This window comes from Benincasa hispida, chromosome 5 (genome assembly GCF_027475165.1).
Source record: "Benincasa hispida cultivar pf3 chromosome 5, pf3_genome.v1.1, whole genome shotgun sequence".
Taxonomy (NCBI): domain Eukaryota; kingdom Viridiplantae; phylum Streptophyta; class Magnoliopsida; order Cucurbitales; family Cucurbitaceae; genus Benincasa; species Benincasa hispida.
This window is the reverse complement of record NC_143482.1, coordinates 43,596,501-43,606,179: the sequence shown is the minus strand read 5'-3', so window position 1 is coordinate 43,606,179 and position 9,679 is coordinate 43,596,501. Positions and strand designations below refer to the sequence as shown.

The following is a 9,679-nucleotide window of genomic DNA, read 5'->3' as shown; positions in this document are numbered from 1 at the left end:
TGAGAACTGCCCTTATATCATATCTTGAACTAAACATCAACAAAGGATAATACTTCCAAATTGAGCACCGAATGTACAACTCCAACCTAAGACCGTCAAAGGCTAAATCATGAATCTCAACTAGGGAGTGGAAGCTAATGTTACTGGCAGTTTAGACCTCAGGAACAAGCTCAAGAAGGAAGATGAAACCAAGGGATAAGATCGAGGTAGGTTAGGCCCAATCTAGACCCATCTTGAGATTAACAGGAATTTGGGCCCCAAGGCGTAACCAAAGACCTAACGGGTCGAGGTGCTTCCCACTTTATGGGGCTTGCAAGACCCAATAACCCCTTGGTTATCTTGTTTCCGTTCTCCATTCCAAATCCGAGGATGGGTCAAAGTCAAACCCTCTAATAAATATTTCCTTTACACCAATTGAAAGCTACGTTCACTCTTATTCTCTAAATTCCTGCTACATCGAAAAATATTTGGACAAACTTAAGCATTGAAAACGATATGGAAAGTACCACACCGGTGTGCAATTTTTTTTTTAGTAGGTCACCTTTTCTCCAAAAACCATTAAGACACATGCAAGTCAGGTGAGTCAAACCGCTACAAAAGTGGTGACCATACTATCGCAACAATTTCTCCTACTATGTATACACAGTCAGAAACACTAATTTATATTACAACCCAAAAAACAATTATAGTGCAACGGGAGAAAAGTTGAACCAGGCATATATCTGTTCTTTAATTATTATTTTTTCCCCATCCCACTTATACATGTGTGACTATAGCAATCTTTGATTTTGTCATGTTTGCTTAGACAATTTTAGCATAAATATTAGAATTCCATAAGCACCAATAGGAAGGTAGTTATTCTTTTTTAAAATAACCGAAATGTAGTTTCAGGTCGCATAAATATGACTCTTTTTTTTACTTTTAACAGAGAATGATGAGGATGTAAATTTTTGAACTCTTGATTAGTTACTTATTCACCTCTTTTTTTTTTTCCAGTTAGGTTGTTCTATAAAAGTACGCAAATATCATTCCTAGTGACATTGGAAAAGTTTGTGACCTAACTAAACAATAATGACATGACCAAACTGAATAAATAAATAAATATAAATCTAGTTAGTTGATTAAGCCATGGGTTTGGCCTATGAATTGACTACTCGATTCTGATCCAACTAGATAGATGCCTAAGATTTTCTATTCATAGTTTGATTGGAAATGCTTCCTAGAGTAGTCTTTTAAAAGTATGCAAGTTTGGAGGGGGGAAATAGAGGTATTTTCCATTATCCTTTACCTAATGTTATGTGCTTTTCCAGTTTCCACAACATTATGCCTAGAAAAAAGATGCAAACAACTTATGGAATAAATGTTATAAGTGAAAAACTTCAGCACCAACATACACGAGGAAATGCTAATCAACTAGAATGATGTGGTATCAATTTACAAGATCATAATTTACCAGAGACTCTAAGCTTTTGATTCTTTTGCATAATGATCTGGAGTTTGTCACAGATGACACTCGGATCGCTATAGGCTGCAGAATCAGACGGGTATCCTTTCTGCATATCAATTCATCGATTCAGATAACGTTCATGGATAAAAACATCATCAAATTGAACAAGACAACTGAAAATATGAGCTTTTTAGGAAGAAGATATGGAGACTGTTGTAGCGAGAATAATTTTACTATTTGCTCCTATAACATGCATTCCAGTATTTCTTTTTTCTCAGTCTTGTCTAATGCATAATATTCTGATTTTGGAATCAAAATCAAATAAAAACTATATGTAAAATGATACTAACTGATGCTTAAGCAAGTTTCTAAATTAACTTTTGATAATTCGGTACATAACACTACACATCCATGGGCATAAAAGTTTCTTGTACCTAAATGAGTTTGAGTTCTGAAGATAACGTTTCCAACATCACAGAGAATTTTTTTTAACAAAGCTTGAGCACGTACATTATATTCCTTTTCAAGCTAATATTTTACACATGCTGATTTTTTTATTACATATATAACCAAGAATTGGAGTTTTGTTACCCTATACCTACGGCACCTGGCACCTGGCCCCTCCCCAAGATCCAGAACTAGGAGACATTAAAGATTTTTTTTTTTTTTTTTTTTTTTATTAATCTCACTCAAAAGCTTGAACTTAGGACCTCTAAGCTGGTATAACCAAGAGATTCCAAGCCCTTGCCAAAGGGGTTATCCCTTGGGGCACAGGAAAATAAAAGTTCCGAAGGATTAGTATTTTATATTTTGAGTTTAACATCTTTCCCCAACACAAGCAAACCTTAGCATGCAATAGCCAATGAACTCTTACTTCAGAGAGAGCTTGAAACGTAGCCTCTCTCCAGCAAGTTTCTCGAAGAATTATTGGATTTTCACTGTTGCTAAATATGCAATGCATACGAGTGTCCCTCAATCTCATAAGCACTCCATCAACTCTAAGCTGTAGAACCAAAGTTAGAGAGGAAAAGAAATGGTAAGCCAAAGAACTAAAGTTCTTCAATTGTCCTAACATTCTCTCATAAAAAATGCTAAGATAACTATAAGTGAGTGAAAATGGTTTAAAAATTCTTAGAAAAATGATGGTTAGATATTCAAGAAATCAAGAGTGATAACTTACCCAGAAACGTAAAAGAAGAAACCAACCACTTGGCATGACTCTCTAGAAATTCAAACAAAAAAAATGTAAGTCCCTGGAGATATAATAGTACTTTAGCAAAAACATTACTTTCATACTGGTAACATCATAATTTGGTAACTTACCACTTTAACTGTTAAAAGTGATATGCCATTGTCAGCCAACTCATCCTCATATAAGATTACCTGTTGAGTTCCATGAACAGTTAGATCAGGGGAGGAAAGAATATACCACAAAGGGAGGACTTAAATAAAACAAAACAAAACAAAATGTGAAAAATTCAATTTATACCCCCAAGAACTTCGAGACTCGTATCAATTAAAATCTCATAATAATAATTGTATCTATTAAAACCTAAACTTTCAAGTAAATCAATTTAGACCATCCAATAGTGATTTATAACTATTTTCATGTAAGTTTATTTCAGTTCAACTCAAAATCACTTAAATAAATTATTCTTTGCTCAAAATCCTACTAAAATAGCAAAGAAATGAACACAAAATTCTTCTTAAATAAGTCGAGAAAATAAATTATTCTTTGCTCAAAATCCTACTAAAATAGCAAAGAAATGAACACAAAATTCTTCTTAAATAAGTCGAGAAAAATAGAGAAAGACAATAAGATGAAAAACTACTTATATTCATACTAATAAGAGGATAGGCTCCAAAAGGAGTATAAATTGATTTTTACCCCCAAAAATAGGTTTAAATTTATTCACTTATGAAAGTTTAGAGTTTTAATTGAGAAAATTGCTAGTTTTAGGTTTAGGTGATACAACCTCCAAAAGGAGTATAAACTGATTTTTGCCCCCAAAAAAAATTATACACAAAATGTTCGTGTATACTTCCATTTATATGCTCTGCCATGTTTCATACTTCCTACCTCATCATAAAAGAGGATAGGCTCCTTTAGTGAGAGTGAGACTAAATCAATTTTCTCCTTGCTGTCCTCCCAACAGAGACCAATGCTTTCTTCACATGTTTGCTCTCTTCCACGCTGATCATTAATAGAAAATACTAGTCACTGACACAGCAATTGCATTCTTCAGTTTAGAAATTAAATGCCTTTGCAATCACATTCGCAGTTCAAATTGATCCTCAATCTCAAGGTACCAACGGAACGGCCACAAGTATGAAAATTACTTGCTAAAAATATTAATGGGTCAAAAAATGCCCAAACCAACAAAAGCTATTCGAGAACTCAACTCAACCAGAAACTGCCGCTTCCAATTATATAAAGGGCAGAAGAATCTACCTTCTCTGTATCTGCTTCAATTGTTTCACTTCCACAATATGGCGTAGTGAATGTATAATCATAATCCAATATCACCTGCTGGGAAGGTTTGCTGCAAATTCATAAAATTGTCAGATCCTACAAAGATATATTTCTATCTAGCAAGTAAGAAAACCTTTCATCAGATGTGGGAACTATATACATATTATAAGAAACATCAGAAATATTATAAAACAAAAACTGGAGGTACAACGTAGGGCGGGGAAAGAGAGCTCCCCTGCCCAGCGAGCTACTTAGTACTTACAAAATGCCTTCCAATCAAGAACCAACAAAGAAAGAGGATAATTAAATATGCATTAGCAACCCTTCAAAGAAATAAGTCCTTCTACCAAGATTTCACTAAGATTACTATAGACTAAGACATATAAGCCAAATGGGAGTCCTCTTAAAATTCACCAGCCACTAAATTATAAACATTGAAAAGTAATGTATAATGTAACTATGACTGACGTAAATTTGTAAATACTTTCCATTCATTAGATCGACAAGAAAGAAAAATTTCCTATTACCTTCTGAATTTCCATTTCGCAGCTGCAGGAACCTCAACAGGAGGCAGAGCTTCCTTTTTCCACCCAGTTAGAGCATCAAAGGCATTAAAATAAATTTGAACTCCCGTTTCCATATGTTTGAGAACTAACAAACTGTCACCGAACACCATCTCTGGCAAGTGAGACGTTTGAAGTTTCTGTTCCCATCTACAAGCAGATTGAGTGACATTATTCAAAGTGCAACCGTTACATGACATATTTGTGATTCTTGCATGTGCATGTCTAGGGGTTATCTCAATTGAAACTACAGTGGATAAAGGAAGTCATTAACTTTTAGCAGCAACAAAAGAACTTCCAACAATTTGTCCGCCCTCGGTTCCATTTCTAATAGAACTAAAAAACCGATCACTACATCCTCCCAGAAAAATACTTCTGTCTGAATAGGAAATGATCCATGGACGTTCCATTCATGATTAAGAACAACATTATATCATTCAAAGCCTAAAACCTAAAGAAATAGTAGTTCAAAATAATGCTCAATAGAGTACAGGACATGGAACGAAGATTACCACTTGGCTATTAAAACAACGGTTGAAGGTTTAAATTTAAATTTTTTAAAAAATCATAGTCAACAATTATCTGCCATCACAAGCCGATAAATCTTTGTTCAGAAATAAAACTGGAGCACAACTGAGGCTAACGATGCATTTGAATGATAGTGATAACGAGAAATTTCAATTTAGGAAAGGGAAAAGCGGATTTCAAAGCGGGATAAACTATTTGATGTCATAGCAAAATCCATTTCCAGACTTTCATGAAGTAGAGAAGTTCAATTTAGCACGACGCAACATTCTTTCAAAAAACAGAAACAGGTGTATCATTGATAGAGGGAGAGCGGAAGAAAGTACTGCTCGAAATTGGAGGAGGTAAGAATGGAGCGCTTGTGAGTCTCGATCTCCCAACCATGTATGCGGAGACCTCGCCGTCCGTCAGGCAGGAGCTGAGCTCCGGCAGCTTTCAATTCCTTCTCGTCTGGTTCAACCTCCATTACAATACGCAATCGGCGATGGTAGACCTTGGACTTGCTCCTTCTAATTCTTCCTCTTTCGTGCTTCGCGGTTCGGCCGGTTTGACGAACAATGGGATCGTCGGGTTCGGGTCGGGTTGAAGTGGGTCCACCATAGGGCTTGGGCTTCCTAGAGACGATGTCTCCTCCTAGACTAGAAGAGAAGCTGCTCTTTTTGTTTCTTTTTTTTTTTTTAATAATGTTTGAATGTCATATTTACGGTTACCATTATCGTTTGACTTAAGAAAAAAGTATTTTTTTAAAAGTTCATTTTTATTTAAACTCTTTTGATAAAATTTGTTTAAAATACACCTCAAAAATTATTTTGATTGGTCGTCAAACACTCCAATTTTTCTTCAAAATGACTTGTTTTTAAATTAAGCACTTAAAAATGTAATCCAAATTCATCTAAATTCATAATTCTCAATCAATTTGGAACTGGAGTCAATATGTCAGTATAGGTACAAAACACAAGTAAACAATACTAAACATAATAAAATGAGACCCACATTTTAGATTACCATTGATGTAAACACAATCAAATGAGACCCACTTTTCGGATTACCATTGATGTAATAAGTCTATTGGGGTAAACGTGGTCTTAATACACCAAGGGATTGTTTGATGGTGGGCTTGAGTTGGATTGGGTGGGCTTAAAAGGTCCACCTGGTGTTTGATGGTGGTGAAATTTGAAACTGGCAACCCATCGTTTTACTCCCTCGTTTACTTCTCTCGTTTCACGCCCCATTTTTATAGGTCTATTCTTCAACCCTCTATCTCTTCTGTCACGCGTAATTAATCACCACTCTCTCTTTTCTCATTTTCTCCTTTCTTCCACCGTTTGGGTTCTCTTCTTCGTCTGATCTCTTCGTTCTCCCTCTGGATGGAATGGGTTGTATGTCTTTCGTTTCTCCGACTAGAATGGGTTGTATTTCTCTTCATCTACTCGTTCTCTGCTTTGGTTCCTCCGTGTATTTTTTTTTTTGTTTCTCTATACGTCTCTTCGTTTCTTTGATTTTGATTGGGTTTTTTTGGTTTCTCTGTATGTCTATTCTATGATTTCGAACGATTTTGTTATAGATCTAACGATATTTTGGTTTTTTTTTATAGTAGATCTAGGTTTTTTTTTTTGCGCAGATCTACTTTTTTTTTTTTGTGATTATCATCTTCTATGATGACAATTAGTGTTAGATCTAGGTTTTTTTTGTTCAGTTCTACTTTTTTTTTTTCTGCAATTACATTAATCTACGCTGACGATTAGTGTTAAATTCGTCTTGATTTCCTCATACATGTTTGATGTTATTCATATTTTTTTTATTCTGATTCCTGTTGTCCAAAGGAGAACCTTGATAAAAAATTTTTTTATCTATATATGTGTTATTAGATCCGTCTCTATTCTTCCTCATGCATGTTTGATATTCTTCCTTCAAGTTGTTTGATGTTCTTCCTTCGTTGTTTAATTTTCTAATTCTGGACTATTGAATGTTCTTTTTGTGATTCCGATTCTGGACTGTCCAAAGCAAACCTTGATGGTTTTTATTTTCCTACTGTCTATTGTTCCACTTGCTTGAATGAGTTTATTATTATTTTATTTTTTTTTATCAATTTATATGTTATTAAATCTGTCTTTGTTCTTCCTCGTGCATGTTTGATTTTCTTTCTTGCAAACCTGTATAATTTTTATAATCTTCTTCTTCCTCCTACAACTACTGTCTATTGTTCTGGTCTGCTTCCGTACTTTTTTATCCAGATTTTCTCGTCGCTTCAATATTAAATCATGTGTCCTCCCTTGCCATTTTTCTTTTGCTTTTTCATGTAAATTGGAGGCAAGTTAACCCCTGGTAGGGAATGCAGACTGTGTTATTGGAGCTTGGTGGGGGTCAATCCACCTAAGAACAGGTATGTTTTCTCTTTTTTTCCCTTGTAAGGTCGATGATGAGTTTGAAACTGTTTTTGAAACTATTTTTCCTTATCTTTGGAGTATGATTTATGTTTTAGTTTTATTTCCTTTCAACCTGTTTTCTGAGTGAATGTATTTTTTGCTTTATTCCATTAATTTTTTTTAGCATTCAAACGAATTTAATTTTTATACATTTTAAAATTGATTTCAACTTTGAAATTGTTGAAACTGTTTATTTGGTTTGCTTGGAGTTGGATTTGTTCCAATCAAATGGTTTTTTGAAATCCTGAGGCCTTCATTATGTTGTATGTCATTTTTTAGTTCAACCACCAAATTAATAGTGACCTGACCATTACTTAATTTATTTACTTTTGACTTCACTTTCTTTAATATGGGTTTACTGTTTGAATTTATTGAGTTAGGTGCACTTAAGTTTACCTAACCTTCCTCACCAACCCTACTTATTGTATGCGCTACTTATATCCCAATCCGTGTTCATATTTTTTGAGACTTCTCCACAAACTCTTTTCTAAACTGTGTTAGTAAGTCCCTCAACCTTCCTTTTTATTTCAACTTTCTCTTAAATCTATTTTCCATTCTAGTATGTGTTGTTCGGCTATTTCAATATACTTTGTTTCCTTTTTCCACCTCTAACCTCAACTTATAAGGTAGGCTCCTTCTTTTCTTATAGTCGAATTAAGATATGTCGCTAACATTCTCTTGTTTTTGTTAGGCTGTCAACCGATTATTCTACCCCCTATTTATGGATTGTCTTCACTATCGCTCAATCCGAACATAAACAAAGGTATGATCTTCGTTACCGTCTATTCTTTCTTTATTCTTGAATCGAATTAACATACATTATCACTATGGTCTAATTGAACTTCTTTTTCTTTCGTGTAGGGCCCAAACTAATCGAACATACCCCAAACTAATCGAACATACCTTTTGTAACTAGTTTGAGGTTCGTAAGTTTTAAGTTCGGAATGATCTTCATTACTGTCTATTCTTTCTTTCTTATACTTGTTGAGGACTGTTTACTTCAAATGTATCGTTGTTATGTATTTTGAACTTGTATGTTGGGATTTTCCCCCCTCTGTTTCTTGAACAAGAATATGTCGAACTCAAAGTTATTAGAAAAATATTATATTGTATTGTTAAATTTTTGTTTGTATTAATTTACATCCTCAATCAAATTAATTTAGTTCAATTACAAGTTTTATTTCCATTATATTAATTTATGTTAAATTAAATTATGAACACAATGTCAAATTTATAATTATGAACACAATATCAAACTTATTATTATGTAGTTTTCAAATATTAATCCAACATTAATTATAATTGTTCACTTTAATAATTTGAACATAATAATATGTTTTGAGTGATTTTTAAAATAAGTCTAAGAAGTATTAAATAATACACTTATGAGAAGTTTTTTTTTTACAAGTTCACAAGTTTGAAAATAAGTTTGAAAATAGGTTTCAAAATAGGTTTGAAATAAGTTTCAAAATACGTTTCAAAATATGTTTGAAAATAGGTTTGAAAATAAGTTTATAAATTTGAAAATATATTTTTATTTATGGTGCAATAAACGTTTGAAATAGCGAAATAACTATACTTTTATTTACATTGATGTTTTTACTTATATACTTTTTAAGTTAAATAACATGAAAAACTTCTTACAATAAATTTTGAAAATTAACTAGGCACATGAAAATCCAATTATGTCATGTACTATAATACTTAGTCACTATTACATTAGAGACATTTATAATGTGTCAACTACCATACCTACTTGCATACGTTATTTTTTATAGGTAGTGGGTTGTATAAAGGGGCCCTTATACCATAACCTCTACATCCCAACTCCCAAAAAAAAACCATTCACTTCAACGTTGATTACTCGTTTTGACTATGCATGTCCTGAAATTATAGGTAGATGGAAAACACAAATTCTATGTCGTTTTTGTTGGTCGTATCCCAGGGATCTATTTATTCTGACACAAATGTCATGGACAAGTCGGTGGATACAAAGGGGCATTGGACAAGTCCTATGAAACATTTGATGCAGCGGAGTACGCGTATAGGTCTTACAGTACAACACATATTGGACAAATTAGTGATCAGGGTGTAGGACAAATTAGTGAGTGATGTACTAGGTTGTCACGACTTTTCATTTTGTAATGAGTTTAGCTCATTGGTAATTGGTAAGGTCTTACTCCTTAGAAATCGGAGGTTATCCTCTACCCTTCTAGTCTCCAATATGTTATATTAAAAGGTTAAA

The 9,679-nt window shown here is 33.6% G+C and overlaps 1 protein-coding gene and 1 long non-coding RNA gene across 2 annotated transcripts; one reads left to right on the top strand and one right to left on the bottom strand.

Annotated features, from left to right (window-relative positions):
* Nucleotides 1-1,247: 1,247 nt before the first annotated feature.
* LOC150036169 (TIP41-like protein) lies at nucleotides 1,248-5,654 on the bottom strand. The gene is made up of 8 exons (XM_090313834.1): nucleotides 5,335-5,654; nucleotides 4,448-4,633; nucleotides 3,900-3,990; nucleotides 3,528-3,641; nucleotides 2,771-2,830; nucleotides 2,628-2,669; nucleotides 2,322-2,450; nucleotides 1,248-1,553 (listed from the first exon to the last, which is right to left on the bottom strand). The coding sequence occupies exons 1-8, from the start codon at nucleotides 5,472-5,474 to the stop codon at nucleotides 1,443-1,445; spliced, it is 873 nt and encodes a 290-aa protein (XP_090169960.1). The 5' UTR covers nucleotides 5,475-5,654; the 3' UTR covers nucleotides 1,248-1,442.
* A 1,352-nt stretch (nucleotides 5,655-7,006) lies between these two features.
* On the top strand, nucleotides 7,007-8,477 carry LOC120077709 (uncharacterized). The gene is made up of 3 exons (XR_016529584.1): nucleotides 7,007-7,391; nucleotides 8,126-8,197; nucleotides 8,296-8,477. It is a non-coding gene; the product is annotated as an uncharacterized LOC120077709 (long non-coding RNA).
* Nucleotides 8,478-9,679: the final 1,202 nt, after the last annotated feature.

Bases quoted from the DNA above. Each gene is read 5' to 3' on its own strand.
- LOC150036169 (XM_090313834.1), bottom strand. From the start codon at position 5,474: ATGGAGGTTGAACCAGACGAGAAGGAATTGAAAGCTGCCGGAGCTCAG. The intron at 3,642-3,899 runs GTAGATTCTTCT...ATTAATGATCAG, and splicing joins TTGAAGCAGATACAGAGAAG to CGTGGAAGAGAGCAAACATG. The intron at 2,670-2,770 runs GTAAGTTACCAA...TTGAATTTCTAG, and splicing joins CACTTTTAACAGTTAAAGTG to AGAGTCATGCCAAGTGGTTG.